At 49.1% G+C, this 12,500-nt stretch overlaps 3 protein-coding genes across 3 annotated transcripts in view; all 3 read left to right on the top strand.

The window, feature by feature from the left end:
* LOC140378037 (perforin-1-like) overlaps positions 1 to 1,634 on the top strand; it is a 6,843-nt gene extending 5,209 nt beyond the window's left edge. Inside the window, exons 8-10 of the mRNA XM_072463666.1 lie at positions 397 to 533; positions 610 to 703; positions 1,416 to 1,634. Coding sequence (XP_072319767.1) covers positions 397 to 533; positions 610 to 703; positions 1,416 to 1,634 — 450 coding nt within the window. The remainder of the gene's footprint in view (positions 1 to 396; positions 534 to 609; positions 704 to 1,415) is intronic.
* Positions 1,635 to 5,362: 3,728 nt separating this feature from the next.
* Positions 5,363 to 8,427, top strand: LOC140378036 (uncharacterized). Its single transcript, XM_072463665.1, has 4 exons — positions 5,363 to 5,448; positions 6,429 to 6,779; positions 7,536 to 8,252; positions 8,297 to 8,427. Exons 1-4 carry the CDS (start codon positions 5,394 to 5,396, stop codon positions 8,425 to 8,427), a joined length of 1,254 nt encoding a protein of 417 aa, XP_072319766.1. The 5' UTR covers positions 5,363 to 5,393.
* A 1,882-nt stretch (positions 8,428 to 10,309) lies between these two features.
* The window catches only part of LOC140378034 (uncharacterized), an 11,852-nt gene continuing 9,661 nt past the window's right edge, over positions 10,310 to 12,500 (top strand). The window contains exons 1-3 of the mRNA XM_072463664.1: positions 10,310 to 10,344; positions 10,386 to 10,424; positions 10,941 to 11,104. Of these exons, the coding sequence (XP_072319765.1) occupies positions 10,310 to 10,344; positions 10,386 to 10,424; positions 10,941 to 11,104 (238 nt within the window). The remainder of the gene's footprint in view (positions 10,345 to 10,385; positions 10,425 to 10,940; positions 11,105 to 12,500) is intronic.

Raw genomic sequence — 12,500 nt, 5'->3', positions numbered from 1 at the left:
AGGTGCAGAGACGTGAAATAAACCGGAAGTTGTTTTGTTTACTTGTCTCGCAGCGACAGAATTCACAAAAGCATTCACCAAACTATGTTTATGAATCGAAAACAGTGAACCAGCCTATAACACAAGATACTTCACCCAATATTTATTTATTTATTTATCTATTTATTTTATCTTTATTATTTTCCCTTCCATCCCTTGTTGGGAAATGGGAGGTTTTGTCTATGGGAGTTTTTATTTATTTATAGGAGATCTTCTACTGAGAGTGCTTTTCAGACTTCCTATAAGTGATCTGTTCTTCTGTATCTACCTCTGTATCTACCTGCGTTGCAACAATGAAATTTCCCCATGTAGGACAATAAAGGATTATCTTATCTTATCCTATATTGACTTCTGTGTGAAAACGGCGTCAGTAAAAAGGATGAGAAGCCGTGCGGGGTGAGCTGTTGTCCCAAGAGGGCGTGGAGCGGTCGGCTGACGCTGACCATTCTCCGGGCCTGGGGACTTAAGGGTGACCGGTGGGGTACGACCGAGAGGTAGGATGGACTTAAGAGACATAACGAGATCGTGAGAAACGCTGTCAGCTAATGCTCTTTTCTCTGCTCTCACAAGTTATGCCAAGATGTGGTTCGGACCCCACTACCGCAAGACTCGAGTCATCAGGTCCAACTCTCCATGGTGGAACACACGATACGATCTGGGCCAGGTCGGTATCTGCCCCTCGGCACGCGCTCGGGAGGGAACCAGAGAACAACGGCTCTCACGATATATCACGCATCGTATCGTGAGAGCCGCTGTTCCCTGGTTTCCTTCCGAGCGTGTATCGTGCATCGATGCGATACACGATACACGGCTCACGATATGATAATAAAACCTAATGCATTTGAACGTTTTCTCAAAAAGCAAACACATTTTAAAAAAAAATCAAAACAGTGAATATGTCCAAAAATCACTCGTATCTTAGTATCACAATATATCGATATTTCAATATTTCAGCACTATTGATACAGGATTGCATAATATTGCAATTGATTCGAAATATGAGTTGGTGTCATTATGAAAATATTCTGACAAATGTTGTTAATCCTGTAGTTTAGACCTAGTCTTCAATCACCTGATAAACTTGGACATTTAACATGCACTTTTAAGACAAACCTCCATCCAAAAGTTTGCAGCCGTATTCCAGACTAATCAACTGACATACTATTGAAATGTGAATTGGGAGGATGCAAATGAGTCGATAACAGACACTAGACATGAGTGTTCTAGATCTATCTAGTTGTGTGTTAATGTTAATGTTGAGTCTAAGATGATCTTAGACATATTCACTAAACATTTCTGTGCATGCGAGTGCTCCTGACCATTGGCAGTGGAGATCACTTTGCTGGTCAGAATGCTTGACGATGGTTGTGATGCAGGTGGACACTCACGCCAGTCTGAAGCTCCAGGTGTGGGACGAGGACTGGGGCCGTGATGACCACCTGGGCTCCTGCACACGCCCCGTCGCCCAGGGCACCCACACCTTCCGCTGCGGCATCCAGAGGGGAGGCGTGGAGGTGCGCTACACGCTAACATGTGACCAGCATCTGACCGGCTCACGCTGCGACCAGTACAAGCCCACTCCGCATACGGGATGACACGGCCATCACGGTTTAGAAGGTTGCGGGGCAGAAGAAAATGTACTTTAACTACTGGATTGTAAAGTGTTTTAAAATAAAGTTGCATTTGAGATAAACCTTCATTCAAGTCTCACCTTGTTTGCTTTGACTTTTGCAAATGATTTCACCTGCCACAAGTCTTTCTGTGTTTGTACCGTTCAGTGTGTAATGCATCGGCAGCAGAGACCCTCTAATGCAGGACTTTTCACACACAGATTAAAGGTTTGAGAGTTCAATTCAATTCAATTTATTTTTGTAACGCCCAAAATCACAACAACTGTTGCCTCTGAGGGCGACAGTAAAAACTAATCAAGCAATGTCTGTGATGGCGAGGGACGATGTTCCAGAGTCCTCTGTCCTTAGACTCTCCTGCTTTGAAAAGGCTGTTCCACAACCAAATCTATAAAACGTAAAAATGCATTTGATTGTTGTTGTTTTTGGGAAAATACAACACATTTTTCATGAAGAGATTTTAGAATCCTTTAAAATACAATTTCCTTCTAACATCGAGAAAGAGGAGAAACTACACCATGTGGATTATACAGCCACATTATTATATGAATATTGAACATATAAATAAAACACATAAATATAGTTAAATATATAGTATAAATAGTTAAACGTGCTGTACCAGGATTTTACTCTCTTAAAACATTTAAAACCAAAGTTATTCCTAATTAAGCACAATGTGCATAGATACAATAATTACAATACATTTGTACTGAGGGAGGACAGCCTGGTCAGGTCTGTGGAGAGCGAGCATGAGGCTTTACTGCGATGTGGTTTTCATCCTCACTGTGAGCGGATTGTGTCTGTTGCATGTTTCGTGTACGGCCTGCAGGGGGCGCCTCCTCCTGCTTGTTTCCATAGCAATGGTCTGACTTTAGCTCTAATATTCCACAGTGTAGCTTATACATCTTGAATAATCTCCTGTCCTCGTCCAGTCTCGTAGACGCACGGCTACCAAGCAGCGACATCAGTGGAAATATTAAAGCCTGTAGAATGAAGCCTAAAGAATAAAGCTGTACGGTGGAAGCACCGAACGTCAAAGAAGGAGAGGAAGATGAAGAAGAGTCTCCCTGGAATAAAGCCGGTTGTTGTCTGAAACAACAACAACTATTCTAGTCACAAAGACATATCATGACCTCATGGGCTTTGTAACACCAAAGCAATGGAAGGAGTACTTTTACGGACTACGACAGAGTCTGAGGACTACGACAAAGTCTGAGGAATAAAGTCTGGCGGTAATGCAACACTTGGATGCCAACCGCCATAAAACAACAACAACAACAACAACAACAGAAGTATAACGTTTCTATTTCTATGGAATGATGCAGGCGACTTTCCACCTTCAGAAAGTTACACACTGCGTCTTTAAGATGCATCAAATGTTTCATCCACATCCACAAAAACATCCACAAATGTCTCATATTGGTAATAAATTAATATATTTTTAATGTCAACTTCCTGTTTGAGTTTAACAGAAGAAGTCAAACTAACCTCTGACCTCCAGAGTCTTTAAAGTCCTGGAGGCGCTGCTGTCCCCCCTGTGCCCTCCTCTATCCCTCCTCCTCTAGCCCTCCTCCTCCTCCAGCCCTCCTCCAGCCCTCCTCTATCCCTCCTCCAGCCCTCCTCCAGCCCTCCTCTATCCCTCCTCCAGCCCTCCTCTAGCCCTCCTCCTCCTCCAGCCCTCCTCCAGCCCTCCTCTATCCCTCCTCCAGCCCTCCTCCAGCCCTCCTCTATCCCTCCTCCAGTCCTCCTCTAGCCCTCCTCTATCCCTCCTCCAGCCCTCCTCTAGCCCTCCTCCTCCTCCAGCCCTCCTCCAGCCCTCCTCTATCCCTCCTCCAGCCCTCCTCCAGCCCTCCTCTATCCCTCCTCCAGTCCTCCTCTAGCCCTCCTCTATCCCTCCTCCAGCCCTCCTCTAGCCCTCCTCCTCCTCCAGCCCTCCTCCAGCCCTCCTCTATCCCTCCTCCAGCCCTCCTCCAGCCCTCCTCTATCCCTCCTCCAGTCCTCCTCTAGCCCTCCTCCTCCTCCAGCCCTCCTCTATCCCTCCTCCAGCCCTCCTCCAGCCCTCCTCTATCCCTCCTCCAGCCCTCCTCCAGCCCTCCTCTATCCCTCCTCCAGTCCTCCTCTAGCCCTCCTCCTCCTCCAGCCCTCCTCTATCCCTCCTCCAGCCCTCCTCCAGCCCTCCTCTATCCCTCCTCCAGCCCTCCTCCAGCCCTCCTCTATCCCTCCTCCAGTCCTCCTCTAGCCCTCCTCCTCCTCCAGCCCTCCTCTATCCCTCCTCCAGCCCTCCTCCAGCCCTCCTCTATCCCTCCTCCAGCCCTCCTCCAGCCCTCCTCTATCCCTCCTCCAGCCCTCCTCTATCCCTCCTCCAGCCCTCCTCCAGCCCTCCTCTATCCCTCCTCCAGCCCTCCTCTATCCCTCCTTCTTCATCCCTCCTCCTTTATCTCGCCTCCAGTCCTCCTCTAGCCCTCCTCTCTCCCTCCTCCAGCCCTCCTCTATCCCTCCTCCAGCCCTCCTCTATCCCTCCTTCTTCATCCCTCCTCCTTTATCTCGCCTCCAGCCCTCCTCCCCTCCTCCTCTATCCCTCCTCCTCTATCCCTCCTCCTCTATCCCTCCTCTATCCCGCCTCATCCCTCCTCCAGCCCTCCTCTATCCCTCCTCCAGCCCTCCTCCAGCCCTCCTCTATCCCTCCTCCAGTCCTCCTCTAGCCCTCCTCCTCCTCCAGCCCTCCTCTATCCCTCCTCCAGCCCTCCTCCAGCCCTCCTCTATCCCTCCTCCAGTCCTCCTCTAGCCCTCCTCCTCCTCCAGCCCTCCTCTATCCCTCCTCCAGCCCTCCTCTATCCCTCCTCCAGCCCTCCTCCAGCCCTCCTCTATCCCTCCTCCAGCCCTCCTCCAGCCCTCCTCTATCCCTCCTCCAGCCCTCCTCTATCCCTCCTCCAGCCCTCCTCCAGCCCTCCTCTATCCCTCCTCCAGCCCTCCTCTATCCCTCCTTCTTCATCCCTCCTCCTTTATCTCGCCTCCAGTCCTCCTCTAGCCCTCCTCTATCCCTCCTCCAGCCCTCCTCTATCCCTCCTCCAGCCCTCCTCCAGCCCTCCTCTATCCCTCCTCCAGCCCTCCTCTATCCCTCCTTCTTCATCCCTCCTCCTTTATCTCGCCTCCAGTCCTCCTCTAGCCCTCCTCTATCCCTCCTCCAGCCCTCCTCTATCCCTCCTCCAGCCCTCCTCTATCCCTCCTTCTTCATCCCTCCTCCTTTATCTCGCCTCCAGCCCTCCTCCAGTCCTCCTCTATCCCTCCTCCCCTCCTCCTCTATCCCTCCTCCTCTATCCCTCCTCTATCCCGCCTCATCCCTCCTCCAGCCCTCCTCCAGCCCTCCTTTTCTATCTGTCCTCCATCCCTCTTCTATCCCTCCTCTATCCCTCCTCCAGCCCTCCTTCCCTCCTCCTCTATCCCTCCTCCTCCCCTCCTCCTCCAGCCCTCCCCCATCCCGCCTCCGTGGGCCGGACACTGGGCCTGACCCTGGGCCGGACACACGTGTGTCTCATTTGGGCCGTGACAGTCCGCACAGCTCACTGACCGTCCGTCCCAGGCAGCGCTGCTCCGGTGTCCGCCCCGAGGACGTGATGTGAGCGCGGGGTGAGTTCAGAGGCCCGTCCGCAGGAGAATCCTCAGTGTTTTACTTCTGCGCAGATTCAACAGTGTTTGTCCGGGTTTGAGTCTGGACATGGACTGGACATGGTGCAGCTCAAAGCCCGTCTGCTGCTCCTGCTGCTCCTGCTGCTCCTCACAGGTACGACTCCTTCACACTCTGACTTCATTGGATGGAATAGTCCAAGTGGTAAATATGTATCATCATGTAACATCAGTCGGTGCGGTTTGTTAAAATAAAAGTAGAAAATGACATAAGTAGAGCTGAGTTCTAAAACAAAATCCCTCTGTGATGTCATCAAAAAGCAACATTCCATCAAAAAATGACAATTCACGCGCCACTGACACAATTTAAACACTCATTTTGCTAAATAAAGCTGTTAAATGGTATTTTTATTTACCAAATCTATTTATATGTCATTTCTATGGATTTTGGCCCTTGTTTACAATATGGTTTCTCGGTAACAGCTGTGGAATAATCTCTACTTATGCTGCTCAAAATGTAACATCTTAAATATAATCATGTTCACTGTATTTTAGGTAAATATGTAGACAAAATGCCCTTTATAAAATTAAGTTGAATGAAGTTGAATTGTGTGTATAAATTAGACACTAGATTGAAAAGAGAGGTTTATCTGGTTAAATAAAGGTTCATATAAATATAATTAATACAAAGTGAGTAATACATTATTATCATCAACTTTAACGAGCTTTAAACTTTGTTACAATGTTGTTTAATCCTGTTTTGTCCAGACCTGTTTTCACCCACCCCTTATCCTTGCCCACATGCCATGATTAAGCTGCTTTTGAGCAATATCACAATTTACAATCAACACAACGTAAAATGATGATCCACTTTTGTTATTGCTCAATAATAAATACCTGAAAAAAGTATAATATGTGTCCTTTAATAAATGTACAATCCTTCAATTCAATATTTTTATTCTTTTTACTATGGCAATAATAAACAGCATTCCATTTTATGTTAATATTCATAAAAACAAACAAATCCAGTCAAGATTATTCGAGAATATTCAAAGAAATCACGTCAAATAAAATGTGATTATTAGATTTATAGTTGTTCATAAACACATTTTAAGAGTTTCCCCGGGGCCTCTGCAGAAGCACCGCTGGCCCTGCTTCTCGACACGTGTGACGGCCATGCGGACTTGTCCCAGGAGCCCACGGGACATCTGAGTTTCACGGCGGGACGGGGCACAGGCCGGACCGGCGGGGCGTCGCTCGCGGTCTGCACGAGGACTCTGGAGATCCCGGCGCGGCACACGGCCCGGCTGAAGCTGGTGTGGCTGGAGAGCGGGTCAAACGTGTCCCTGGCCTGCGTCCTGGGCACACGGGAGCGGAGCCTGGACGTGGGGGACACTGCCCTGCTCTCTGGATGTGACCGCAACAGAGCCACTCTCACTTGGACCGGAGCGGGACATTCCTCGAATGCTTTCCAACTCTTCTATTATGGTGAGGAAGTGCTCTTCTGCTCCTGTGGTTTATGAGAGGCACATGATCACAGTCACAGCTGCGTTAGGCCCTTTATCGAATTCAATGTATTTAATGTATTTAACGTATTTAATTCATTTAATTCATTTAATTCATTTAATTCATTTAATTCATTTAATTTATTTATTTATTTTATTTATTCTTAAAGTGCCTATGACAGTTTCTACGATTTTTTTTTTCACTTTTGACTTTATTTGGTGTATTTATACCTGTTGTACATATAAATGATAGTTTTACACCAATCGAGCAGGTATTTGTGGAGAAAACGTTGAAAAACATCTGTAGAAAATGACAGGACGTGACATCACACCAGGGACACTCATTCCAGTCAAAGTTCATATAGAATTGACACAAAAGAAACAACTCTTTGTCTCTAAACATTAATTAAACAAAATAAAGTCGCTCTCATATATTTTTATTCGTTAACAACATGGGACACGGGGCTCAAACCTGGGACCGTCCCGGGTAAAAGGGGGCGTCTGGTCACCCGAGCTATTTGCGCCCCATGTCCCATGCGGTCGGTCTTTTCCTACGGCGGTTGTTTCATGCCATCATGTCCCAACCTTTATCTTTTAGCAGAATATTTCTTTTAACACTAAAAGCCGATTAGAAAGTGTGTTGCCGTTGGAAACTCTTTCTGCTTAAAACAAGAACAATATTGTGATTTGTCTGTTATCTCATCACGTCAAGCTTTATCTCTCCTCTGTTATTTTCCAGTTCAGGAGGAAACGAGGAGCACCACGGCAACCTCCCCCGTCCCACGCTCTCACCCCGACGTCCCCGCCTCAAATCCAGCTTCCACCATCGAGCGGGGTCCCTTTTCCACCACCGAGCGGGGTCCCCTTTCTGCGGGCGCGGACCCCTCTGGGAATGCGACCCGCGACCCCGGGCTGGTACAAACCGCCCCGTTCATCGACGGGGAAGCTTCTTCGTTTCCTGGGGAAGCGCGGAACAATGGGCCGGAAACATCTGCAGCGACGGCGCGCACTGATAGTCCCGGGACGCCAGACCATTTTAACACACGACGTTCGATTCCGACTATTTCAAACGACGAAACGTCAACAAGCGCCGGGCCGTACACAACGAGTCGCCCTTCGGGATACGAAGAGCGTAAAGGTCCATCCATGTCGAGTGTCGAGTCGTCGGATAGCGAGTCGACCTCGTCACGACAGAATCCGCACGCGACTGTGGAAAATAAAGTACAGGATTTGACAGAAAACTCTCAAAGTATCGGTACGCCGGCCGCTGAAAGTGCGAGGACGCAGAGGGAGGAGCTACTTGAAGGTAGCAGCTCCGCCCGTTCTGAATCCTCGCACAGCACCGGCCGCTTGTGGGGAAAAGACGGTTCGGCGATTGCGTCAACCGCGAACCCCCGGACTATGACAAAAAGTGAACTTCAGGATGTCACACACGAGGTCCGCCAACCAGGATCGGGTCAGGATTCCACCGTGAACTTTGACCTTTTGAACTCTACACAGGAAAGCGCCGAAAACACACAAAGCACACGAACGACCTCTGTGGGGGCGTCGTCCGCGAGCCTCGTGCCACATTCGGACACAGAAAGAAACGAGCGAACGTCTTCAAGTTCCACTTCGAGTTCAGAATTTAGAGAAAGTGGAAAAGCAACAGGAAGAAATGACCTGTTGACACGTTCAGATTTTGGGGGCCATTCTGCAAGCACGGAATTTAAACGTTTTCCTACCGAGGCGACGCCAACTGTGTCACCTGGAGCGTTAGCTGTGTCGACGCCGTCTCCCCGCACGACATCCGTGCGACAAATATCAAAAAGTACTAAAGTGCTAAACGATGACATATTACCAAAAACGGAATCTTCTACGTATGCGGCGTCCGCGATGTCACGAGAGACACAAAGCCTTCGGCGAGTGTCCGTAAGTACGAGCCCGTATCAAATCCCGCCTTCGTCGCCGCGACCTACGACCCGAAAGGACGAAACGAGAAGAGCTTTGACGACAAGGCGGTCGCAGCAAACACCCTCGACTCCTGAACCCGTCGACCGCGCCGTCGCTTTCACGCGGCCGCATTTGAGTTCTGCACCGGTCCGGAGCGTCACGGCCCGGAGCGCCACCGTCCAGAGCGCCACGGTCCAGCCCAAACCCAAGTTCTACATCGTCCCGGACGAGCCGCCGATCATCACAGGTGTCGTTTGTGTCGTTTGTGTCGTTTGTGTCGTTGTTAAAAGGCTGGAGAACACGTGCTTCAAACGTGCCGTTGTCCTGGGATACTGGAAAGTCGGAGGTTCGATTCCCGCCCAAATCAAGCTCTGTTGTTGTGTCCTTGGGCAAGACACAGGCTTTAAGATAGAAGCTTTAACCACCGCCGAGTGTGGAGCGCATGAATAATAACTTAAAGTCCACACGACACATTGAACTACGTTTTTCAGTAAAACAAAGGAAATATATTTAAGATTTTACAAAACATTTTTGCCTGTTTTTCGCCAATTTGCAAAATTTGGTGATGTTTATAATGTCACTTCCTGGTTTGTCATGACCGTTACTTAGCAACCAGATTGTAAACAAGGGCCAAAGTCCATTTCAATCTTACAATAGTGATAAAGTGAATAATTACACCTGACAAACACCTTTATTTTGTTAAATAATGTTAAAACTGTCATAACAATGTGCATGTTGCGAGCTTTTTTGATGCAATGGTGCTTTTTGATGACATCACAGAGGATGTCGAAGTTGTTGAAGAACGCAGCTCTACTTCCTGTAATGGTCAAATTATCTTCACAAAATTCAACTTGACTGATGTAAATCTATGACAATTATTTACCACAGGAAAAACTCACCAAACGACGTCATAACTAGATTTTAGAGCCTTTAAATGGACTTTAAGTGTCGAGTCGAACACATTGCAAGTGTTAGAGACATTATTACACCACGCTGCAGGCTGTTGTTCATATAAATGATAGTTTTACATCAATCGAGCAGGTATTTGTGGAGAAAACGCTGAAAAATCTGTAGTAAATGACAGGAAGTGACATCACAGCAGGGACAGGAAGTGACATCACACCAGGGACACTCGTTCCAGTCAAAGTTTATGCAGAATTTACACAAAAAAACATTCATTTATCTCATTAAAAATAGTGACATCAGATGAGTTTTGGCCCAGTGGTTGCTGGGTAATTTCCTAGTGTGATGTCATCAATTATAACCAGGAAGTAAAATCGTAAACCTCAGAAAAAACGTGTATAATCTATAAAACATATTTATCTTGACTTCATTTTAGCTCAGTGACTCGTCCGGCCTGTAGGTGGCGCTGTGATAGTAAAATGACGTATACAGTTGAACACGTTTGAGTATGAAATGAAAGTAAAACAGTTCTTGACGTGGTTATACATTTTATTCATGGGTCGAAACAGCGGCGTCGGTGGAGATCCTGCTGCAGATCACGGTGGACGACTCGCACCCGTCGCCCGAGGTCTCGGAGGACGACGCGGCTCGCTGGGTAAAACCTGACAATCCAAGTTCATGGCGCGGAGGGAAAACCACCCGCTAACTGTGTCGTCGTTGTTGTTTTGCGCTAGCTGGAGCCCTATCTCCGGAGGGCCCCGGGGTTCCGCCGGCTGCTCGGCGCCTGGAGCAGGTACAGACATCCAAATGTGGTGGAATCTGTTGATGTTTTTTTGTATTTTGTTTTATTAATTCAATTTCACTTCACTTTATTTATTTTAAAGTAATTTGTATTTGTACATTTTAGGTCATTAAAATTCCAGCCATAATTCCGTCATAAACAAGAGGTTGTGGTTAATATTTCAAACTAAACTAAAATTCTCAATAAATCAAACACTCCAAAAAAAAAATCCATTGAAATTCCAGTTCTCGATCCCTAAAATGTGAAACAATTAACTTAAGGTTTTTGTCCCTGTTTTTACTTTTGAAATATAACTGTTTTATGAATATTAACAAAAACTAAATCTATTATTATGAAATAGATTTTATTTCAGAGGAAAATGTAGGAACAGTGCTTTTTATTTTTGATCTGCAAAAATAATTATGACTAATCATGACATAAATTCGAGCAGGTCACATGTCTGTTAATTGCCTTTGTCGTTGGAGGATTGTGATACGAGCAGCGTGTTAAAGCTTTGTGCCGTGCCAGGGGCCCCGTCGTGCAGTGCCTGCTGGAGTTCGACACAGGGGCCGCTCTGCAGTGGCTGCCACACACGGGGGCCTCCTCTCTGCTGGACCGGACCGGGCTGACGCAGGCAGCGCTCGAGGGCCGGAGCTTCAGGTCTGCGAGGGTCACCAACGTCACACTCGGAGGTCAGAGTTCTGCTAAACCTGCGACTAACCTGAGGGGCCAGTTCTGTGGACCCCCGGCATTATGTCATCATGACCTCTGCGTCTGGGCCCCTGCGACTCACCTGAGGGGCCAGTTCTGGGGACCCCCGGCATCGTGTCATCATGACCTCTGCGTCTGGGCCCCTGCGACTCACCTCAGGGGCCAGTTCTGGGGACCCCCGGCATCGTGTCATCATGACCTCTGCGTCTGGGCCCCTGCGACTAACCTGAGGGGCCAGTTCTGTGGACTCCCGGCATCGTGTCATCATGACCTCTGCGTCTGGGCCCCTGCGAATAACCTGAGGGGCCAGTTCTGTGGACCCCCGGCATCGTGTCATCAAGACCTCTGCCTCTGGGCCCCTGCGACTCACCTGAGGGGCCAGTTCTGGGGACCCCCGGCATCGTGTCATCATGACCTCTGCGTCTGGGCCCCTGCGACTAACCTGAGGGGCCAGTTCTGTGGACTCCCGGCATCGTGTCATCATGACCTCTGCGTCTGGGCCCCTGCGAATAACCTGAGGGGCCAGTTCTGTGGACCCCCGGCATCGTGTCATCAAGACCTCTGCCTCTGGGCCCCTGCGACTCACCTGAGGGGCCAGTTCTGTGGACCCCCGGCATCGTGTCATCATGACCTCTGCGTCTGGGCCCCTGCGACTCACCTGAGGGGCCAGTTCTGTGGACCCGCGGCATCGTGTCATCATGACCTCTGCGTCTGGGCCCCTGCGACTCACCTGAGGGGCCAGTTCTGTGGACCCCCGGCATCGTGAAGAAGAACAATAAACCAGCTTCGGACAGGACGCGTGACTGTCTGACGTGCAGTGCACATTTTTGTATAATTTACAAAACTGTTTTAAGAGCTCTTGAGGGCCCCCCTGACGCTTTGGGGCCCCGAGCAGCTACTCTGTCCGTCCGTAGTCTGGAGCCGGCCCTGTACGATGACGGAAAAGTGCTCCGACTAAACAGATCGTGACGCTGGCTTTGTTTTCCACGACATTGTTTGATCGACATCGTCCGAAATCGCATCTGGAGCTGTCGGCGATTCGTCGATTGGTCAAGAGCAGGAAGGAGGCGGGACAAGAGCAGGAAGGAGGCGGGACAAGAGCAGGAAGGAGGCGGGACAAGAGCAGGAAGGAGGGGGGACAAGAGCAGGAAGGAGGCGGGACAAGAGCAGGAAGGAGGCGGGACAAGAGCAGGAAGGAGGGGGGACAAGAGCAGGAAGGAGGCGGGACAAGAGCAGGAAGGAGGGGGGACAAGAGCAGGAAGGAGGCGGGACAAGAGCAGGAAGGAGGCGGGACAAGAGCAGGAAGGAGGCGGGACATGAGCAGGAAGGAGGCGGGACAAGAGCAGGAAGGAGGCGGGACAAGAGCAGGAAGGAGGG

This window comes from Eucyclogobius newberryi, unplaced genomic scaffold (assembly GCF_026437365.1).
Source record: "Eucyclogobius newberryi isolate DKJ021-1_F unplaced genomic scaffold, fEucNew1.0.hap1 SCAF_4, whole genome shotgun sequence".
NCBI lineage: Eukaryota > Metazoa > Chordata > Actinopteri > Gobiiformes > Gobiidae > Eucyclogobius > Eucyclogobius newberryi.
This window is presented reverse-complemented; position numbering and strand designations above follow the sequence as displayed.